The sequence below is a fragment of the Myxocyprinus asiaticus genome, chromosome 21 (assembly GCF_019703515.2).
Source record: "Myxocyprinus asiaticus isolate MX2 ecotype Aquarium Trade chromosome 21, UBuf_Myxa_2, whole genome shotgun sequence".
In the NCBI taxonomy this organism is placed as follows: domain Eukaryota; kingdom Metazoa; phylum Chordata; class Actinopteri; order Cypriniformes; family Catostomidae; genus Myxocyprinus; species Myxocyprinus asiaticus.
Window position 1 is genome coordinate 30,235,222 of NC_059364.1, and position 24,323 is coordinate 30,259,544.

The 24,323-nt window shown below is 42.5% G+C and overlaps 1 protein-coding gene across 1 annotated transcript in view; it reads left to right on the forward strand.

Annotated features, from left to right (window-relative positions):
- The window catches only part of LOC127412444 (gamma-aminobutyric acid receptor subunit gamma-1-like), a 30,161-nt gene extending 10,315 nt beyond the window's left edge, over positions 1-19,846 (forward strand). Inside the window, exons 3-9 of the mRNA XM_051648799.1 lie at positions 1,241-1,304; positions 1,461-1,681; positions 2,668-2,750; positions 3,178-3,315; positions 3,921-4,073; positions 15,833-16,032; positions 17,619-19,846. Of these exons, the coding sequence (XP_051504759.1) occupies positions 1,241-1,304; positions 1,461-1,681; positions 2,668-2,750; positions 3,178-3,315; positions 3,921-4,073; positions 15,833-16,032; positions 17,619-17,894 (1,135 nt within the window). The 3' untranslated portion in view covers positions 17,895-19,846. The remainder of the gene's footprint in view (positions 1-1,240; positions 1,305-1,460; positions 1,682-2,667; positions 2,751-3,177; positions 3,316-3,920; positions 4,074-15,832; positions 16,033-17,618) is intronic.
- Positions 19,847-24,323: the final 4,477 nt, after the last annotated feature.

Here is a 24,323-nt window from a genome sequence, read left to right on the forward strand (position 1 = left end):
AGCCGGATATCGTTAGTGCCGACATGAATAACAATTATACAAAATCTATGTTTAGCATTAGCCAGCACTTGTAAATTTGATCTGATGTCAGACGCTCTAGCCCCGGAAATGCATTTAACGATGGTGGCTGGAGCCTCTATTTCCATGTTCCTTACAATAGAATCACCAATTATTAAGGCTCTTTCAACATGATTCTCAGTGGGTGCATCACTGAGTGGGGAGAATTGATTGGAAACCCTAACAGGAATGGGAGAGTGGTGTCGCTTTGCTGAGTGAGTATGCCACCGAGACGTCACTCAGACGCCCTGCTGCGGGGGCTCTACAGCCAGAACCAAAGTGTGTGTGTTGCTCGCTGTACTAACCACATCCGAAACAGTATCTACCGGCTTCTCTTTCTCACTGACCTCCACTAGCATTCGGATGCATGTCTCTAACTTATTAACCTTCTCCGTCAGCCTGACTAATTCCTTACATTTAACACCTGTAAATGCCTCACTGCTGACGGAAGAAGCTATAGTAAACACGTAGCATGCAATGCAGGAAGAAATAACATGAGCAGATGCCATAACTTACCACAATTGTTTGTTGTTGTTATGGTTGTTCTTGAGTGGCGAGGGTTTGAAATCGATGTTGTTCCTGATCAGTAGATGTTTGAGATTGATGCAATAATCCATGTAAAACACAGTGGAGAAAACAAATGCATGCAGTCGAGACACAAGATGTAAACAAGCGGGGAAAAAAGAGAAAAAACGGGTGCGGGCATTAAAATACATGGGGCTGAAACAGTAGAAAAGCGTAAAAACCCAAAGCACTCGGTAAATTGGCAAAGGATAAAATGATGATCATATAAGAATAAGCAATGCTAAGCAGGCTAGCAAGCTACAAACACTCGTGCAGCGTACCGGCAGCCCTAACGATTGAAGATAGTGATGCCAAACATGAACTCATTGATGTCATTCTGTCAGGCTTATACATGAGCTTACGTTTAACATAATGTTAATGGTCAAACGTTCAAATATTTAGTAGTGCGCAAACTGTAACTGTACCCATTTATACTATAACTAGTCCAAGTTGCACGTTATGCATGGCTGGTGCAACCGGGCTACTCAATGACAATCCAAGTCTCATAAAAATTTGGCAGTGGGCTCTTTTGATTTGGGACATTAAACATGCACCTAACAACCTCCTAAAAACACCCTAGCATCTGAAACTGAAATCTTGTATATTATATTCTAGTGAGACCCACTGTGATCGAGACGGCGGTGTATGTGAACAGCATTGGCCCAGTAGATCCCATCAATATGGTGAGCTGGAACATCAAATATTTTCTTATGTTCAGAGCTATTAATACAATATAACCACTGTCACAACTGACACACACATAATTGCACACTTATAAAAGCAACTGTAAGGCTGTTTGAATAGACCTGTAATTTTTTGGTGATTTGTATTATGTTTAGGAGTACACCATAGACATCTTCTTTGCTCAGACATGGTATGACAGCAGACTTAAATTCAACAGCTCCATGAAGGTCCTCATGCTCAACAGCAACATGGTTGGAAAAATCTGGATCCCTGACACATTTTTCCGCAACTCGCGTAAATCTGACGCCCACTGGATCACAACACCCAATCGGCTTCTACGCCTTTGGAGCAATGGAAGAGTCATGTACACTCTAAGGTGCGTCCATGGTTAACATTGAGAGGGAGCGTGAGTGAACGTTGTTTGTGCAGCTAAAATATGTATCCTTGTATTCCTGTCCCTGTCCCATTGTTGTTGTACAAAATTACACCCGCTGTGTGTTGCAGCACTTGTTTAAGCCATTACATCTGATTCACATTTATTTATGTCAGACACAATCAAAGTTCATCCCAAAATTTCAATTCTGTAATGTAAATGCATCATTTGTCATGTTCTTCCAATTTCATATGACTTCCTTTTTTCCATGGAACAAAAATGAGATATTTTGCAGAATGTCCAAGCTGCTCTTTTCCATACAATGAAAGTGAATCGGTAAATTACTGTAATCTAATTACCTTTACATTTTAAATTCTAGTAATCAGATTATAGTTATTGACTTTCAATTAAGTTAATTACTTTTATGTACATTACTTGGGTAACACTGTTTGTGTTTCTGTGACAGTTGAAGGGAGTGTGCCCCCAAATAAGTCATTGAAAGTGAGATACTTGTAGTTCTGAGTGTATGACTTGTGTGCGACAATGATCAAGGTTGATCTATAGACTTTATTTTGAATTCTGTTAGCAATTTTGTTTTCTGTTCTCACTAGGAATCCAAGTGTTTATTAAGCAACTTAAAAGTAAAGTGATTAGTAATGTGATTACATTTCAATAAAGTAATCAGTAAAGTAATATAGTTACAATTTCATAGCGGTAATTAGTAATTTTTAGTGGATTACTTTTTGAGTACTTTACCAAACACTTTTCCAGACAAGAAAGAAAGTCATACTGGTTTGGAACGACATCAGTGTGAGTAAATGATAACACAATTAAAATTTTTGGGTGAACTATCCCTTTAAATCAGACTTAGGGTTTCCACTTCAATATCATACTACAATTATCAAAGCCTGCACAAATACACTTCCTCTAAAATGTCACAGTCAACATTATTTTTGTTTTGCTATTGTCTATTATTCTGTTTTTGTTAGGTTGACTATTAATGCGGAATGCTACCTTAAGCTGCATAACTTTCCCATGGATGAACATTCGTGCCCTCTGGAGTTTTCAAGCTGTAGGTGTTAAATTCTTATGTCAATCTGTCACTCAGCCTCAGGCCTGCCCTGAGCGCTGCCGGGCAGCCAGTCCCCACGCATTGCCTCTATCAGCCAACCATGCATTGCCCATTTTGGCCAACCAAGCCTGAACATTGCAGAAGGTCTACACCAACTACCATCCTCCAACCTTGCAATGAGTGAGGAAAGAGTTCCATCCTTTTTCAGCCCTTTCTGCATCCCTCTGTGTCACCCCTTCATCTGTTATTAGCTTTATGCCTCAACTTCTCATGTGTCATCATTCCCTGTGGGCACTGTCAAGGGAGGGTGACTGTGTGAGCCTCAATGCCATTCTGTCATCATTGTAACCTTATGTAGTGTGGATACCAAAATGGAGGGTTATTTGTAATCTGGTGTGCCTTTGGATGTGCCTTTTTCCATTTATAGATGGGTATCCAAAGAATGAGATCCAATATAGATGGCAGACTCGTTCTGTTGAGGTTGCTGACCAGCGGTACTGGAGGCTTTACCAATTTGCCTTTGTTGGCCTACGAAATACTTCTGATGTGGCAAATACTCAGTCTGGTATAGAACGCAAACACACTCACAGAAGCATCATGTCCAGATTTTTGAGCCAAGTAATGCGACTTTTAATTGTGTCTTTGATTATTAAGTTGCACAGTTATTTATTGTAGGTAAGTTTTTGTCTAAATGCTACAGCAGAAATCATGCATTCACATGCCTAAATTTGGTCCAGATCCCTTTTTCTTGGTAAAGGCAAGTCACACTTTTTGCAGATCATTTGTTTTAAACTGGAAATTCTGTCATCATTTACTCACCCTATGTTGCTCGTACAACTTTTTCTCCAGAGTTATTATCTAAATGTAAATCTGCTCTTTTGCATTCAATTAAAAGGCATGCTGATCCAAGTTCAGTTTAAATTTTGCCTGATTTATTCAAAGTAATTATATAATAGGTTGGGATTTGAACACAGGTCCCCAAATTAAAACAATATCACTAGACTTACACATACAAAATGAGACACTTATTTGTTTAAAAAGTGTTAATGTGATATTTTATCTTGCCTAGGGCACCAAGAGAGCTAGAACTACCCTTGGTGTCCATAGTAAGTTGCATCACTACATACTGTATAAGAAGCACAGCTGAAGCCAAATGTTTTGTGTTACTAGGGGAGTATGTGGTTATGACCATTTTCTTTGACCTGAGCCGGAGAATGGGCTACTTTACCATCCAGACCTACATTCCCTGCAGTATGATTGTAGTTCTGTCCTGGGTCTCTTTCTGGATCAACAAGGATGCTGTGCCAGCCAGAACATCCCTAGGTATTTGACAAGCCTCAGAATCAATGGAAGTTAATAAAAACATGAATGGACCCTTTTCACATTTCTGGATATGGAACATATAATAGATAATAAAAGACCACAGTGATTGTTACTGCAGTGCTTTCTTGTTCACTATCTGTCACTCACTCTACGTTGTGTCGATGTAGTGACACTAGGGGTTACTCTTGGGAGCCAGAGACACATCTGGTCTTTGATAAAAGGCCAATGAAAATTGGCGAGTGGTATTTGCATGCCACTCCCCCGAACATACGTGTATAAAAGGTGCTGGCGTGCAACCACTCATTCAGATTTTCTCTTCGGAGCCGAATGGTCAATGTTTACTGAGCTGACTGTTCATTCACCTCTGCTGGATCTGACGGCGCATTTCAGCGGCTTCTCCCTCCTCTGCACTGGTGCACTGCAGAGAACGCCCCTGGGCGCTTCGGCAGAAAAAAGAGAGTACATTTTCCTAAAAGAGTATATTTCTCTAAAAGAGCAGCACACACGGAACGTCTTTTTAAAATTACATCTTTTTAAAAATGCCTTTCCGTTTGTGTGTTATTCCTGGTTGCGGTCGTTACCTCTCAACTTCAGATGGTCACGATCGCTGTCTTTCGTGTCTGGGTGTGACCCACGTGGAGACAGCATTCGTGGATGGTTCATGTACTCACTGCGAGAACATGACCATGACAACATTGTGGTCGTGGCTTGCTTTCGTAAGCGGCTCCCCGCCTCGGTCCTTCTACCTATGGGTATGAGGCCAGCGCGGCTAGCACTGGGGGCGATTTGGGGACCCTAATGGGACCACCTCCGCCGGGTATCCCCCCACGGATCTCCCATTCTCCAGCATGCTCGTCTGCCCCAATCGGGCTTCCGGATGAGTCCGCCAGCTCGTCTCACGGCGAGTCCGACCTCTTGTGCTGCTGGACAAGCCGCCTCTGCCCTGCATGCCATGGCTCTCCTGCAGGTCCACCAAGCCAAGTTGCTAAAAGAACTGCACCTTGGTCAACCTGGTCGAGATGGGTGAGGCCGACAAGGCACGGTTCCTTGCTGCCCCTATCTCTCAGGTTGGCCTATTCGGTGACACCGTCGAGGACTTTGCCCAGCAGTTCTCGGCAGTGAAGCAGCAGATGGAGGTTATCTGGCACATCCTGCCCCGGCACAGCTGTAGATCCCGCACCCTGCCTGCTCGTCGCCAAGGGCGTCCCCCTGCGGTGACTGCACTGGCTCTGCCGCAGCCCGCCCCTTCGGCCCGGCCCCGGCGTGGAGCCCACCGCAGGAAGCAGATGCCACCCGTCTCACGGCCGACTGCCAAGAACCCACGAAAGGCTTCAAAGCGCCCCTGAGACGGGCGACCCAGGGACGACGGAACCCACTACCTTGGAGCTGGTAAGAAGACCACTCCATTCCCCAGTGGAGGGCCAGGAGGAGAATCTTTTGTTGCCTTTTCATTTGATTTCGCCGCATGCCCAAATGGCTGCGTCACCCAACAGTTCAGAAAAAGAGCGGTTTCCTTGTTCCCTGGGTCACATACCCAGTGTGCACGGCCATCATCATGACCACCGTCCACCATTCCATTTGTGCAGGTTTGGCGCTCCAGTGGCGATCTCCCCGCCCCTGTGTGCCAAGCTGTGGCACAAATCTGCCCCCGATGTGACAGTCACCACGGGTCACGAGGACAGGCCTCTTCCTCCCTCGTCCCAGGCTGTTCCAGGGGTGGTCACAAGGAGCCAGGTAAGTGCTTCGATGTCCCTAGACTCGAGCTCCGCCCCGCCGCGAGGCCCCACCTCCCGGTACGTCCGACGAGATTGTCCCATTGGTCTCCCTCATGCGGAGCTTGGATGCGTGGCTTGCGCTTTCCAATCCATCACGAAGGCTGATCCAGACTGTCCAACTCGGCTACGCAATTCAGTTCGCCAGGCGTCCGCCCAGGTTCAGCGGTATCCACTTCACCTTGATGAAGGACGAAAATGCTGCTACCTTGCGCACGGAGATTGCCACCCTCCTACGGAAGGGTGCAATAGAACCTGTCCCTCCGGCCGAGATGAAGAAAGGGTTTTACAGCCCCTACTTCATCGTACCGAAAAAAGGCAGTGGGTTGCGGCCAATCTTGGACCTGCAAGTACTGAACTGGGCTTTACACAGACTCTCGTTCAAGATGCTGATGCAAAGACACATACTGGCCAGCATCAAGATTGGTTCGCGGCGGTAGACCTGAAGGACGCGTACATTCATGTCTCGATTCTACCTCGACACAGACCCTTCCTGCGGTTTGCATTCGAGGGTCGGGGGTATCAGTACAAGGTCCTCCCTTTCGGTCTGTCCTTGTCCCCTCGTGTCTTCATGAAAGTCGCAGAGGCAGTTCTTGTCCCGTTAAGGGAGGTGGGCATTCGCATTCTCAACTATCTCGACGATTGGCTAATCCTAGCTCACTCTCGGGACATGTTGTGTGCACACAGGGACTTGGTGCTCTCGCACCTCAGCCGATTAGGGCTTCGGGTCAACTGGGAAAAGAGCAAGCTCCTCCCGGTTCAGAGCATCTCTTTTCTCGGTTTGGAGTTGGACTCAGTCTCGTTGACAGTTCTCCTCACGAACGAGCATGCACAGTCAGTGCTGACCTGTTTGAAGGCATTCAGACAGAAAACAGCAGTTCTACTGAACCTCTTTCAGAGGCTCCTGGGGCATATGGCATCCTCAGCAGTGGCCACTCCGCTCGGGTTGATGCATATGAGACCGCTTCAGCACTGGCTTCAGACTCGAGTCCTGAGATGGGCATGGTGCTGCGGGACACATCGCATGGTCATCACGCCGGTCTGTCACCGCCTCTTCAGCCCTTGGATCGACCGCGTTTCTACGGGCAGGTGTTCCCCTAGAGCAGGTCTCCAGGCGTGTAGTGGTCATGACAGATGCCTCCAAGATGGGCTGGGGCACCATTTGCAATGGGCATGCAGCTGCCGCCTTGTGGACGGGCCCGCGGCTGTGTTGGCACATCAACTGCCTCGAGTTGCTGGCAATTCTGCTCGTTTCCCCCAATGAGCCTACTTGCACAGACTCTGTGCAAGGTCAGGGAGGACAAGGAGCAGGTCATCCTGGTAGCACCCTACTGGCCCACCCAGACGTGGTTCTCGGACCTCACGCTCCTTGTGACAGCCCCCCCCCAGCAAATTCCCCTGAGGAAGGACCTTCTTTCTCAGGGACGGGGCACCATCTGGCACCCACGACAGACCTCTGGAATCTCCATGTCTGGCCCCTGGATGGGACGTGGAAGACCTAAGCGGTCTACCACCCACGGTGGTAGACACGATCACTCAGGCTAGGGCCCCCTCTACGAGGCACCTGAATGCCTTTAAGTGGTGTCTGTTCGCTATGTGGTGTTCTTCCCGACGGGAAGACCCCCAGAGATGCGCAGTCGAATCGGTGCTTTCCTCCTTGCAGGAGAGGTTGGAAGGGCGGCTGTCCCCTTCCACCTTGAAGGTGTACGTAGCCGCTATAGCAGCACACCACAACACCGTGGACGGTAAGTCCTTAGGGAAGCACGACCTGATCATCAGGTTCTTGAGATGCGCCAGGAGGCTGAACCCCTCCAGACCGTGCCTCGTTCCCGCATGGGACCTCTCTGTAGTTCTTCAGGGTCTACAGAGAGCCCCCTTTGAGCCTTTGCAGTCAGCTGAGCTTAAGGCATTCTCCTTGAAGACTGCCCTCCTGACTGCCGCTCGCTCACTTCCATCAAGAGGGTAGGAGACTTGCAAGCATTCTCTGTCAGCAAAACGTGCCTGGAATTCGGTCTGGGCTACTCTCACATGATCTTGAGACCCTGACCGGGCTATGTGCCCAAGGTTCCCACAACCCCTTTTAGGGACCAGGTGGTGAACCTGCGAGCGCTGCCCCAGGAGGAGGCAGACCCAGCCCTGTCGTTGCTGTGTCCAGTGCGCGCTTTACGCATCTATTTGGATCACATGCAGAGCTTTAGGATCTCTGAGCAGCTCTTTGTCTGCTTTGGTGCACAGCGGAAAGGAAGCGCTGTCTCCAAGCAGAGGATCACCCACTGGCTCATTGACACCATAGCTATGGCATATCACGCCCAGGACGTGCCGCCCCTGGTAGGGCTACAAGCCCATTCTACCAGGGGTGTAGCGGCCTCCTGGGCCCTGGCCAGGGGTGCCTCTCTAACAGACATTTGCAGAGCAGCGGGCTGGGCAACACCCAACACCTTTACGAGGTTCTACAACCTCCGGGTGGAACCAGTTTCGTCCCGTGTAGTGGCGCGCAATACAAGCAGAGAAGTCCAGGTTAGCCGGCCAGGTGTATCGCTTGCACATAGTGCCTTTCACCTCCCCTGAGCTGAAGACATGCGCCATTAACTCCCAGTAGTGTTCACAAATTATGTTCACTGGTTGACTTCCTCCGAGTCCTGTGGCAGTCAAGTTTTCGGAGAGACTCGCTGCCGGCCCAGTACACATGCTAACTAAAAGCCCTGTTCTGGGGTAGGTGCTCCGCATGTGGCGGTACCCTGTAGGTAACCCCATGCGATGTATATCTTCTGCTAATTCATTTCCCTGTTGGCAAACTGCATCTTCCTTGGGCAGAGGCCCCTCTGCCACAGTCTCCATGTTTGTAGTAACTCCTCCCCTGTTGGGTAGGCCCTTCCATGAGACTTCTCCACATGATATACTTCCGACATAGCTCGGCAAGACTATGTGATGTATTCCCACTTAAATATCCCCCCTCTCTCTGGGCAAGGTGTGGTCTCTGTGGTGTCCTCCCCTTGGGAGGGACACCCCCCAACTAGACCTGGTCGGCCCAGTCAGATATTCCCCCTTTTTTTTAGGGAGTGAAAAAAAAGAAGGGGAAAAGAAGCCACGACTGGGCTAGACTGTCTCTATCTTTTGGGTAGTCGACTTGCCCCAAAGGGCAGTTCGACACTCATAACTATGTTGGGGGAGGTTACGTGTCGGCCTGGTGCACTGGCTATGAGGCACACAGTTGTCTGCCCGTCACACACTGCCAGTTCACGTAACACAGTTCAGCCAGTTGCGGCGTTTTGTATAGGGACCCCTAGTGTCACTACATCGACACAACGTCGAGTGAGTGACAGATAGGGAATGTCATGGTTACTTGCGTAACCTCCGTTCCCTGATGGAGGGAACAAGACGTTGTGTCCCTCCTGCCACAACGCTGAACTACCCGCTGAAATGGCCGGACCTCGTCTCGGCTCCTCAGCATAAAACCTGAATGAGTGGTTGCATGCCAGCTCCTTTCACCAATTTTCATTGGCCTTTTATCAAAGACCAGAGGTGTCTCGGGCTCCCAAGAGTGACCCCTAGTGTCACTACATCGACACAACGTCTCGTTCCCTACATCAGGGAGGTTACGCAAGTAACCATGACGTTCTCCAACAGCAATAAAATAAACAAATTATATTACTTTCCAAAAGAGGAAAAAATAGAGATATGGATTACAGTAGTCAGAGAATGAGAGTAGGATGCCCCATTTACTGTCACTCATTCATAAGTTGTATCTGAAACCCCATTGCAACCTTTTTGACTAGTTTGGTTGATTTTCTTTATTAGCCCTTTAAGCCCTGAAGGTGTTTTTAAAGATGTCCTGTTTCAGTGGCATGCCCAAAATTAAAGGCTTATAACTCTACAAAAAAAACCCCAAAGAGGGTCAATTGATTGGTATCCTTTTTTTAAAAAAAATAAAAAATCCTGATGTTTTAATTATATACATTCAAAAGTTTTGAAACACTTATTCTTTATTATAATTATTATTCTTCACATTTTAGAATAATAGTAAAGTCATCAAAACTATGGAATAACATAAATAGATCTATGGGAATTATGTTGTGACTAAACAAAATCCAAAATAAATCAAAACTGTGTTATATTTTAGCATCTTAAAAGTAGTCACCCTTTGCCTAGAATTTGCAGATATGTACTCTTGACATTTTCTCAACCAGCTTCTTGAGGTATCACCCTGGGATGCTTTTAAACAGTATTGAAGGAGTTCCCATCAATGTTGGGCACTTATTGGCTGCTTTTCTTTATTATTTGGTCTAAGTCATCAATTTCAAAAACTTTTCTTTTTTTTTTAAATTCAATTTTAATTTTATAATGAAATAAATTAATATGGTGGCACAATTATATTTTTGTCTACAAAACTAATTTCAAACATTTAAGCATACGCCTTCAGATCAAAAGATTTTTAAGATCATGAGAAACAGTTCAGTCAAGTGTTTCAAAACTTTTGACCGGTAGTGTAGATTATGATAAATTATGAGACTTTCAGCCTAAGAAACAGCTGAAAAATCAAAAATAAATAAATAAATATATAAATAAATAAAATTGCAGCAAAAACGTTTTTTTTCTTATTTTTCTGATTTGACATTATATATCTCATGGAGTAAATAAGGTAGCTCTGAAAAACTTTTGTTTTGTTCCCAATAAATAAATCAAAATCAAATCACTTTTATTGTCACACAACCATATACACAAGTGCAATAGTGTGTGAAATTCTTGGGTGCAGTTCCGAGCAACATAGTAGTCGTGACAGTGATGAGACATATACCAATTTACAATAAACATCAGATTTACACAACTATATACACATAACTATATATACGAATATACACATAATTACACATAACACAATATACAAATAATAACATACAATGTATAGTATACAATAAACACAATATAGAATACACATTATACAATAAAAATAGTATATATAGTGTATATAAAATATTCAGTAGGTTGCATTGTACTGTATTGACATTCAGGCTGTCGGATGATAGTAAGTTGCCAGTGTGTTGTTAAGAAAGAATATAATTTATGACAGTCCGGTGTGGGATATAAGAGTAATATCAAATCAAATCAAATCACTTTAATTGTCACAGAACCATATACACAAGTGCAATGGTGTGTGAAATTCTTGGGTGCAGTTCCGATCAACATAGCAGTCGTGACAGTGATGAGACATATACCAATTTACAATAACATCAAATTACCACAACACAATTTAAACATCTGTTTTACACATAATTACACTCAACAATATACAAATAATAACATACACTGTACAGTATACAATACGCTGTTTTTTTTTATTTATTTTTTTATTTTTTTACTATATAGATACACATTATTCAATAAAAATTAAAAATAAAAATATATATAAAAAAAAGTAAGTATATATATAGATATATATAGAATGTACAGTATTGTACTGTATTGACATTCAGGCTGTCGGTTGATAGTCAGTTGTTAAGAGAGAACATAATATAATAATAATAATATAATTTATAATAGTCTGGTGTGAGATATAAGAGTAAGGGTAATAAAGTGCAGTGCTGATGTATTTTGATCGTGGGAGATCAAGAGCTCAGAAGTCTGATTGCTTGGGGGAAGAAGCTATCATGGAGTCGGCTGGTGCGGGTCCTGATGCTGCGATACCACCTACCTGATGGTAGCAGTGAGAACAGCCCATGGCTCGGGTGGCTGGAGTCTCTGATGATCCTCCAAGCTTTTTTCACACACCGCCTTGTATATATTTCCTGGAGGGAGGGAAGCTCACCTCCGATGATGTGTCTGGCAGTTCGCACCACCCTTTGCAGTGCTTTGCGGTTGTGGGCGGTGCTATTGCCGTACCAGGCGGAGATACAGCCAGTCAGGATGCTCTCCACAGTGCAGGTGTAGAACCGTGTGAGGATGTGGCGGTTCATTCCAAACTTCCTCAGCCGTCTCAGGAAGAAGAGGCACTGATGAGCCTTCTTCACAACGACTTTAGTGTGGACGGACCATGTGAGTTCCTCAGTGATGTGGACACCCAGGAACTTGAAGCTGCTGACTCTCTCCACTGGTGCTCCACTGATGGTGATGGGACTGTGTTCTCTGTCTTTTCTTCTGAAGTCCACCACAAGCTCCTTTGTCTTACTGACGTTGAGGGAGAGGTTGTGCTCCTGACACCAGTGTGTCAGAGTGTGCACCTCCTCTCTGTAGGCTGTTTCATCATTGTCAGTGATCAGACCTACCACCGTCGTGTCATCAGCAAACTTAATGATGGCATTGGAGCTATGTGTTGCCACACAGTCATGTGTGTACAAGGAATACAGTAGTGGGCTGAGAACACAGCACTGTGGGGCTCCAGTGTTGAGGGTTAGTGATGAGGAGATGTTGCTGCCTATTCTAACCACCTGGCGTCTGCTTGACAGGAAGTCCAGGATCCAGCTGCACAGCGAGCTGTTTAAGCCCAGAGCCCGGAGTTTCTTATCTAGCTTGGAGGGCACTATGGTGTTGAATGCTGAGCTGTAGTCTACAAACAGCATTCTCACATAAGTGTTCTTTTTTTCCAGGTGGGAGAGAGCAGTGTGTATTGTAGATGCAATGGCATCATCAGTGGAGTGGTTGTTGCGGTAAGCAAACTGCAGCGGGTCAAGATTGAGTGGCAATACAGAGCAGATGTAATCTCTGATTAGTCTCTCAAAACATTTGCTGATGATGGGGGTCAGAGCAACAGGACGCCAGTCATTTAAACAAGTTATTTTTGATTGTTTTGGTACAGGCACAATGGTGGATGTTTTAAAGCATGTGGGGACTACAGACAAAGAGGGAAAGGTTGAAAATGTCCGTAAAAACACCAGCCAGCTGGTTTGCGCACGCTTTGATGATGCGGCCCGGAATGCCGTCTGGGCCAGCGGCTTTGCGGATATTCACCCGTCAGAAGGATCGGGTTACATCCGCTACAGAGATGGAGAGTGAACTAACCTCTGTAGCTTCAGCCGCGAGAGCTCTCTCCGCGGTGTTATTTTCCTCGAAACGAGCATAAAAAGTATTTAGCTCATCTGGGAGAGAGTCAGCGGTGTTCATGGCGGAGTTTTTATTCCCTTTAAAGTCCGTGATGATGTTAATTCCCTGCCACATGCTTCTAGAGTTGGTGGTGTTAAACTGTCCTTCAATCTTGCGCCTGTACTGGCGTTTTGCTGTTTTGATAGTTTTTCGGAGGGCATAACTGGCTTGTTTATGCTCCTCCGCGTTCCTGGAATTAAAAGCGGAGGTCCGCACATTAAGTGCCACGCGAACATCGCTATTGATCCATGGCTTCTGATTCGGATAGATTTGTACAGTTCTGGTCGGAATCACTTCCTCTACGCATGTTCTGATGAAACACATTACGCTATCAGCGTAAAGCTCGATGTCGTCATCAGAGGCGGACCGGAACATCTCCCAGTCCGTGTGATCAAAACAGTCTTGTAGCATAGAGTCTGATTGGTCCGACCAGCACTGGATCGTTCTGAGGGTGGGTGCTTCCTGTTTCAATTTCTGACTGTAAGCGGGCAGAAGCAGAATGGAAGAGTGGTCCGATTTGCCAAATGGTGGGCGGGGGAGGGATTTGTAGCCATCCCGGAACGGAGCCTTCTTCACAATGGCCTCAGTGTGGACTGACCATGTGAGTTCCTCAGTGATGTGGACACCCAGGAACTTGAAGCTGCTGACTCTATCCACCGGTGCTCCATTGATGGTGATGGGGCTGTGTTCCCTTTCTCTTCTCCTGAAGTCCACCACAAGCTCCTTTGTCTTACTGATGTTGAGGGAGAGTTTGTGCTCCTGACACCAGTGTGTCAGAGTGTGCACCTCCTCTCTGTAGGTTGTTTCATCACTGTCAGTGATCAGACCTACCACCGTCATATCATCAGCAAACTTAATGATGGCATTGGAGCTGTGTCTTGCCACACAGTCATGTGTGTACAGGGAATACAGGAGTGGGCTGAGAACACAGCCCTGCGGGACTCCAGTGTTGAGGGTGTGTGATGAGGAGATGTTGTTGCCCATTCTAACCACCTGTCGTCTGCTTGACAGGAAGTCCAGGATCCAGCTGCACAGTGAGCTGTTTAAGCCAAGAGCCCGGAGTTTCTCATGAAGCTTGGAGGGCACTATGGTGTTGAATGCTGAGCTGTAGTCTACAAACAACATTCTCACATAAGTGTTCCAGGTGGGAGAGAGCAGTGTGTATTGTAGATGCAATGGCATCATCAGTGGAGCGGTTGTTGCGGTAAGCAAACTGCAATGGGTCCAGTGATGGAGGCAGCACAGAAGCAGATGTAATCTCTGATTAGTCTCTCAAAACATTTGCTGATGATGGGGGTCAGAGCAACAGGACGCCAATCATTTAAGCAAGTGATTTTCGATTGCTTTGGAACAGGCACAATGGTGGATGTTTTAAAGCATGTGGAGACTACAGACAAAGAGAGGGAAAGGTTGAAAATGTCCGTAAAAACACCAGCCAGTTGGTTTGCTCACTGTCTGATGACGTGGCCCGGAATGCCGTCTGGACCCGCGGCTTTGCGGATATTCACCCGTTGGAAGGATCTGGTTACATCCGCTACAGAGACAGAGAGTGAACTAATCTCTGTAGCTTTGGCCGTGAGAGCTCTCTCCGCAAGGGCGGTGTTATTTCCCTCGAAACGAGCATAAAAAGTATTTAGCTCATCTGGGAGAGAGGCAGCGGTGTTGACAGAGGAGTTTTTATTCCCTTTATAAATATTTGTGTTGATATGACAAAGCAATCAAAAGTTTTAGCATTACAAATATAATTGATCCTAATGCCAAAAAACATCTCCAAGTGTCCAAAAGCCAAACAAGTAAAACATAGTAATTGTAAATAAGAACTAATTACACATGCAAATACGACAACAAAAGCTATGCTATCTCTCCAAAGCATGAGTAATGAGATCTCATTCAGTTCCAGTCTGTGTCATTTGAGCCATCATTGAGTCTGTGTCATGTACTTGGCACCATCTACTGGTGGCCATACGTAATTAGAGTTAACGATCCTCTCTGCCCATATTTGGATGACTTCCACCACTGGTTGCAGCAATCTAAATCCTAATATAATTTGTTTAGCATTCCATGATGCTGGACAACATACTACATAATTTCCGATGAAGTCATCTATTTGAGGAAACCTTACGTGTTTTTATCCAGATAACACATAATGTGCTGTGTGCACTTTGTGGTTCGTGTGGATTATCTAATGATCTATGCATTGCATCCAATTACGTTGTATGTAGACTCATAATTGTATGTGATATTTTATGTTTGTTTATTTTTCGTTATTTTTAAGTTATAAGCGAAAACACGGCTTATAAGCAATATCTGCTTACAAGTAACATGTATGTGAAAGACCTATTACTCACTATATTTTTGTCTATGAATAAAACAAATAGGCTAGTTGTATTCTGCTCTTTGAGAGCTTTCCAACGACACATGACACATGACACATATTTGATCAGTTTTATGTTTTTACCAATTACAATAATATGTACTGTGCAAAATTATTAATAAATGATCAAAACGGAACACTTCTGATTTGTCTGCAAATTTCAAAGCACTTGTTCAGTTTTGGTAATAATGCCTACATGCATTGTATAGTACAGCTTCTAAGCTTTAAAACGATACCTATTTTGTGTTGGTCAAAACTAGTTATTAATATTTTTATAATTATTTTTTTCTCGGCGGGCCCACCAGCGGTGATAATATAACACACAGTACAGTGATATAAAAATACATTAAATATGTACTGTACATTAAGAGAGAGAAAAGTTTTCTTGAATTACCCTGCAAATTAAAGCAGGAATATGTCATTGACCTCTGTGACAAGGGTCCATTGTACTTTACGAGAATAAATCACACAAGTGCGTATGATAAAAGAAAATAAATTTTTCAGGGATGTTAAAATACTGTGCATTTTGATTGATTTAGGTATTACAACTGTGCTCACAATGACAACCCTAAGCACCATATCTAGAAAGTCCCTGCCAAAGGTGTCTTATGTGACAGCCATGGATCTGTTTGTGTCTGTCTGCTTCATCTTCACCTTTGCTGCTCTAATGGAGTATGGGACTCTGCACTACTTCACAAGCAATCGCCAGAACAAGAAGACCAAATCAAGCCATACACAGGTGAATGAACTTTATTCAAAAACTTTTTTTTAATTTTTTTTTAGTAATGACACATGTCCCTGTTACATGACATATATCACAAAATTAGGTGTCCTGAAATATCATACCTGTCTCTGACAGCCCTCAAGGCTTTGAGGCACTTTTGTCAGATGTTAGTTCATGCGAGAATGCTATTTTGTCAGCGTTGCTTTCGACAACATGAGATGGCCTCCTGCTGCAGTGCATGTCTAAAATACTAGCAATGTCTGTGTTTTTGAATGAATCTTTTAAGTGAATGAATCGTTTCCATTGTTTCAGTCGTGAATTACTCACTCATCACACATAGACCCTCAACTTTTGCCATCTAACGGCGTATATATCATTAGAAATCTGAATGAATCAGTGAATGAGTCTAAAAGTCTCTTTTTGGTGAACGGATTCAAAAGACTCTATTCACTGTATCTCTAATTACAGTGGTATCTTTGAAAGAGCGGTGTTTTGAAAAGATGAGGTGCGTATAATTTAGTGGCTAAGTCTGGCAGAAGATCAAGAACGGCTAAGAGGTTGTTCACAGTGAATATATTTTTGTGTCCTTCTGCTCTTTTTCAATAGTTTATGTGGTGTTTATTTTTAATTTTTTTTAACTCAACAACATATCCAGTTTGAACGGCCCCTAACACTGCTTACTTCACCTTTTACACATTTTACACACTTTCACACATTTTTGAATGGAACGCAACAGATAATTAAAGGGATAGTTCACCTAAAAATGAACATTTTGCCATCTCAGATGTGTATGACTTTCTTTCTTCTGCAGAACACAAAGATGTTCAGCTCTGTTGGTCCATACAGTGCAAGTGAATGGTGATCAGGCCTTTGAAGCTGCAAAAAGGAGATATAGTCAGTATAAAAGCAATCCATAAAACTCCAGTGGTTTAATCAGTGTCTTCTAAAGTGACAAAGGATTTATATTTTGGTCTGTTTTTGCCCAAAACCGATTTGATCACTTCAGAATACATGGATTAAACCATTGGAGTCTTCTCGATTACTTTTATGCTGTCTTTATGTGCTTTTTGGAGCTTCAAAATTTTGGTCACCATTCATTTGCATTGAATGGAGCAACAGAGCTGGGATATTCTTTTAAAAATCTTTGTGTTCAGCAGAATAAAGAAAGCCATACACATCTGGGATGACAGGATGGTGAGTAAATTATGAGAGAATTTTCCTTTTTGGGTGAACTATCCCTTTAAGCACCTACAGTAACTGATAAATGACATGTACACTTAATTAGCTTACTAACTTGTCTAAATACCTATTCAAATCTAAGGTTAACAGAGGTCACATTGCACTCTTGTTTGTAGTTAAATTGAGTGTGTTGTGCAGTAGCTATTACATTTGCTGTTTTCAGGGCAGCAGCTAATTGGGTGAAAGGTAGTAACAATTCTAGGGCCTACAGGTCTAGGGGGCCCACAAAAATGTTTAAACTGTATTTTTTTAATATGAAAGTGGTCCAAAACAATATACAGTCAGGGGACCCAGAATTCTTTGGTACGGCCCCTTCTGCTTTTGTAAGTAAGGGGAAGTAACTTGGCTATTCCTATGTTTAGAAACCCAGCATGATGAACATCAGACCAGGGACCTCCCTGCTGCAGATGAACAACATTGCTCCCTATCATGAAGATGACGATTATGCATATGAATGTTTGGACGGGAAAGACTGCGCCAGTTTCTTCTGCTGCTTTGATGATTGTCGCACAGGAGCCTGGCGTGAGAACAGAATGCATGTCCATGTCTCCAAAATCGACTCTTACTCTCGAATATTCTTCCCAACTGCATTTGGCCTCTTTAACCTTGTCTACTGGATTGGGTATCTGTATCTTTAAAGATGTTGGATGAGCGGGAGAGGGACTTAATTCTAGTAATATTTGCAAATTCATTTGTAAATTCTCCACTCGCTGTAGCATAAGTCACTGAGAAAAGGGGATGTGTGAGACTTAAAAGTTGGATGTATTAATGCTTAATGTGTCTTTCATTGTACCTGGGATCTGATTTCTTCAGCATGATCTCATGAAAATTATGTGACCATGGCAAAATTTTTGCAAAATGAAATGGTGGTGTTGATTACATGTATTGCGGAAGTTTGAGGCGAAATGTCCACTGTATGGCGCTAAAAGTAAGTTAAATACTCTCCCAAACAGATCAAGTTTTAAATCAACAAACTTGTTTTCAGTTCCAGCACATTTTGTTAGGGTTAGGGGCATGATGACACAATTTGACCCTTTGCTTCACTTGCGCATTGGAATAATTTGGGAGTGCAAAGCCTACCCCAGCACCCCCCTAGATCTAGTATTAATTTATTGTAGCTATGACAGAACAACAGGGTATTATCTCCATGGCTGAAGCTAAATAATATTAATATCAGTGAAAAATAAATATGATAGCAGCTTCTGATACTAATTTGCCAAGGTAATAAAAACACACTAATATCGCTGTCAGAAAACTAATATTTACGTATGTTAATCTTTTAGAATGTTTTTATTTCTATAATGACTGCATTTGTATGTGAAATACCTGTATTCAGCTCAGTACTAAACAAACCAAAGCATAGATGTTTGAAGGTCAAATGAATAGAATTTGATATTTTGCTCAAGAATTATCCAGAAGCCATTTTACTATTACTACATTTGCCTATAATGCTACTGTGAAATGTTCTTGACTTGAACTAAGTGGTCTCTGCAATAGCTGACACAGAGAAATACCAATGTGCCCATCATTGAAGGGTTCCAAATGAGCATGTGTAAATTTTTATATATTAACAAATAGGAATTCAGTAGCCTTTACAATTCACAATTGTTCAGTGTCATAAATTAGAGTAGCTCACAGGCTCAAACTCATCTCCCATCTGTATTCAAGACAGCATTTTATCTCTCTTTGTGAATAGTTAAATGTCTGTGAGCTTTGCGTAAGTGTAATGCATGACTCACCTGAGCTAATCAATCCATATTTGGGAACCAGTCTGATGGACTTTCTTCAGCAGGAAACCGCAGTAGCTGTGCGTGCAAGCGAAACTGAGATAACGTGCTATGTCTTGACCCTACTCTCAAAACATCTGTGTACAAATTGTACAAGTCTTTTTCACAATGTCCTGTTGTACTTTCAGCTGTTGCTTGTTTGTTTTATTTAAATGCTTCCACATGGTATGTCTTCTGGATGTACTATTATATATCGTCTCCATTTTTGAACATCTGTTATGTAGTAGAGCTGTTTCTAAGTCTGTGTTGTGCCCTGTAGCTAAATATCAGAATATTTTTTATGTCTTTCTTCATGACAGCATCACATCAGCATCACTGAACTCATGCAACAAAAGCAAAAGCCAGACAAATAGCAGGAATAAATACATATATAGACAAAGAAAATCTATTTATATTTTTTGGTATAAATAGATTGTTATAACAAGAATATATATTAAACACAATCTGTTTCAGGCTGTTCTTGCCATATGATACAAATGTTGTGACCATCAGTTATCTGTGGTGAGCGTGTGCAAGTGTGTCTCTATGTAAGTATGTATTCAAAGCAGATTCCTACTCAACTATACATCTCTGTCTTCTTTGCCCTCCAATTGTTCTGGGTGTTGTTGCCATGTCCTCTGTTAGTGCATCATGCTCTTAATGTGTTCATACATTTTTGTAGCTCTGAACACTCTGAGTAATAAAACAGTGCCTGAAAAACATTAATAAAATTCTACACTCTCTCAAACTCTGTTACGTAATGATATTATATCGTATTGAAATCCTAAAGCACAAGGAATAAAGGATGTATGTAGTTTTCTTCAGATGCCTGCCCTTGTAATATTGCTTGTTTAATACCACACTTACTTTTATAATTATTGCCACAAGTGAATGAGCAAAAATTATTATTTTTTCATAAGCATAAATTAATTTTCAGTAATTTATGCATCTTAATTGTTATCTCACTGTAACAGGGTTCTTACGATGGTAAAGGAGGAGGCGGGAACCGGCAGAACAGTCAACATAACTTTAATGACATAAAGAAACTGAAACATAACATAAAACATACAGACGTGCACACACAGCGGATGCGTGTGTCTCTCTCTCTCTCTCAAACTGGTGCCTCCATCTCGTCTTTATCCTCCTCCTGGGCATGCGTCCTCGCGGCTGGGACACACCCTCCTCCTTGTCACACTCCTCCACTGCCCAATTCAGACCGGGGAAACCTCTGGCATGACCTACTCCCCTTCCCTCCCTTCCTGGAGGGGAGGTGTTGCCCTTCTGGCCGTCCTTCTGCCGGCAGGTCTTCCCCGCCTCTCTGAAGCCCAGGGAGAGACGAGGGGAGGGAGAGGGGAAAGAGCAAGAGGGAGGGACAGAGGAGGAGAGAAAGAGAGGAGAGAGAGAGAAAACTCGCTCGCCACTCCCCGGACATGCTGTCGCCTGGTCCTCAGCCACTCCTCCGCCCTCTGGCGGACGACAGCCGCTCCTCCCCTGGCGGATGGCAGCGAGTCCTCGACACCTGGCGGACGGTCATGGCTCCTCCACTTCCTGGTGGATGGCAGCGGTTCCTCCGACACTCAGCAGCCTGCAGCGACTCCTCCATCCCCTGGCGGACAGCCACTTCCTGGTGGACGGTAGCGGCGAGGACGCCACGATAGCGCATCCCTTGTCCTTCCCAGGTTTCGGCACCAGTGTAACAGGGTTCTTACGATGGGCAAGGATGAGGCGGGAACCGGCAGAACAAACATTACTTTAATGAGAAATTGAAACATAACATAAAAGACACAGACATGCGCACACACACAGTGGCAGCGTGCGTCTCTCTCTCTCGAACTGGTGCCTCCGGCTCATCTTTATCCCCCTCCCGGCTGATAAGGACAATTCAGGGTCTGGCGTGTGTCCTCACGGTCCAGCCACGCCCCTCCTCCTCATCACACTCACACATGAGTGGGGAATATAGAATGAGTTATTCTAATCCCACTTAATTTAAATACTTAAAATATGTCACATGTAATTATTTTTATAAATCAGTAACTGGTTTACATTGTTCACACGCTCAGTCCTTTACAGGACGATTATTTGTGAAACTCGGATTTCATTTGCACACTGGTTTTGAGGGTGAAGCATTAACCCTACAAATGGAAAGTACAACAAATATTTGACTTTATTAGCTACCTATTACATTTTATTTTATAATCCATTCAACTGGCAACATACAGTATTTAAATTACATACCAGCATCATGTAAGGCTCATATTAGTTCATGTTTAAACCTAGAAATCAGGAAACTTTCAAATAGTTACTTCCAGGCAATGTTGGGTATGTTACTAAAAAAAAAAAAGTACTTCCCTACAAATTAATAATTACTTCTCTAAAATTGTAATCAGATTACTGACTTCTCTAATGAAGTTATCAGTTATCACATTAATAAGTTACTTTTTAAAACTACTTTAGAAAAGCTGTTGTTTTTCCACTCAACAAATTCAAAATAATGTCTGTATTTCCTCCTTGTTCACTGACTTATTAGGGGGAACACACCCTTCAGTTGTCACAGAAACACAAACAGATGTATACATGAACCTAATTCATATTTTAAATGTATATTCTACATATATATATATATATATATATATATATATATATATATATATATATATATATATATAAATTGTAACCCAAATAGTGTACTTTAGCTTAATCAAAGTCAGGAGAGTAGTTTTAGTACAAGAATTTGAAATTAAATCCATTACACTACTTTTTTTGTACTAAAAGTAATTTGAGTAAAGCAGTTAATTACTTTATAATTAGATTACACCCAACACTGCCTTCAGGAAATAAATACAATTATAAAAAGTACTGGAAATTTCTATAGTGGATATAAACGTTTCCAGCTATGCTCCACTCTAAAATATTACACTGGCTAGAAATTGCTCTTGATGTTTTATTTAAAAAAAAAATAATAATAAAAAAAAAATAATAAATAAATAAATAAATAAATAATAATTGACAACTGGAAAAGTCATGCAAATTTATTTGTCAAAAAGGCTAGGAATCCTGCACAATATGTCTGTTATTCAAATCTTTTTAACATTAGGATCCGTATACCCTGAAACATTTTAACATCTTTCTTACCATGTGTGTACTGGGCACTTTATGTAATTCGAAATGACTGAAATGCAACAGAAATAGAAGTGCTTTAATTGTGAGGGGATGCCCTCAACTATCTTCCTCTTAAGTTCACTCTTCCTACTCACTTTTAAGTTTACTCCCCTCTTGACAGTTTAAACACAATCTATATCCTATATTTCCCTTCTTAGGTAGCCATTACATGCCTTTGTGATTATCCATCTGCTGAATGAGGACTGCTGATTAATTGTATAGGTGGAATAGAATAAAAGCCTGTCGCCATGTCCCAGTGAGGATAGAAAGTGGGCTGAAGGTGGAGAAATAAAAGACAACTTTCTTGTGAGTTTGGGACAAACACACACACACACACACACACACACACACACACACACACACACACACACACACACAAGTTGGTGTGGCTATCCTTATGAGAACTCTCCATAGACATAATGATTTTTATACTGTACAAACTATAGATTCTATCCCCTAACCCCAAACCTAACACTCACAAAAAAAAATTCTGCATTTTTACATTTAAAAAAAAATATATATGAATAAAAAAACATCATTTAGAATGTTTTTTAAGCGATTTGAATTATGGGGGCACTAGCAATGTCCTCATAAACCACATTTCTAGCATAAAACCCTTGTAATTACCAGTTTGTAACCTAAAAAAATTTCCTCGTAAACCACCCAAACCCATCCACACACACACACACACACACACACACACACACAGTTTGATAAGTGTGATAAGTACAACCCATATCCTTTTTACTGTGAGACAGCATTGGTTTTGGACTGCTCCTCTCTACTCTGTGAGTAACTGTTCTGTATCCTCTCTACTTAGTGAACATAGAGTTGGGACTGAATGATGTGTTGATGACTTTTACTGTGAATTATGTCCTGGTAACCTGTCAATAATACAGCTTGCATTAAAGAGATACATGCACTGAGTGAAATTCTGTCACCAATGACTTTCTTTCATCTGAGGAACACAAACAGAAATTAAGAGAAAAAGTGCTGGTTGCTCTTTTCCATGCAATTACAATGAATGGGGAGATTTCAAGCTTTAAAAAGGGTGTAAAAGCATCATTAAAATGGTACAACTTACACACTTCATTCCAAATCATATGATTGCTTTGTGGGAAGAACACCCTGGAAATTTAAATCACTATTCACTGAAGATCTTGACATCTGCCCTAGCTCTTCTTGGCACATTCATGAGAGTTCATAAAAGAAGTAGCAATTTTTATTTCATTAAACTGATCCATGAACAAACCATACATTTCAATGTTTAATGTTTCAGTGTTCCAGTGCTACCATTGGAACTTGGCAGTGCGATACTGCAGATTTTGTTGACTTATGTATGACATAGTGCTTGTTATGTTTCTCATTTGTAAGTTGCTTTAAAAGTGTCTGCTAAATGACGAAATGTAAATGTCAACTAATCTGTTGATCTGGTTTACAAAATAATTCCTGATATGAAAACGGTTCTCGAATTCACTGCACTCAATCAATGATCATAATTTATTGATGATCACTGTGCTTTTGGGTCATACGGGTTTGGAATGACATGAGCAGGGACGTGGCCACAAGGGTGGCATGGGGTGTGCAGTGCACTGCCACCCTAAAAACTAGTTTTGCTACCTATCTGCCACCTAAGCATAAGTATCCAAATTTATTACATATAAATGTAAGCATATTATAGTTGTGTAACATCTGTACCTGCAAACCCCACACCACCAGAGATCATCCTCACATGAATTATGGAACTGTGGCTCATGTTTGACATCACTTCCTGTTTGTCCCTTTATATAGAGCACATGGTGCTTGAGTTAGTTTGCGATGTATTGTAAGTGTATTTCTACTATACTGAGCTCCTTCTTATCCTTGTTATGGTTCACGGTTTTCTTGTCTTTTGCCATGGATTTCGACTTTGTATTTTTGCATTCTGTATTGGATTTTGTCTGCTTAAGCCTGTCTGTCTTTTTGGATTTTAACCCAAACTCTCTACTCTGACTTCTCTCTTTGGATGGTGTATTGGACTGTTTGTTTTCATTAAAACTTTGCACATGGATCCTCAATTTGAGAATCGAATACTTCACCTTCACTGGATCCAGCAGAGATAGCACAACTCAGATCTACTGTTACCTATCAAACAGAGATGCT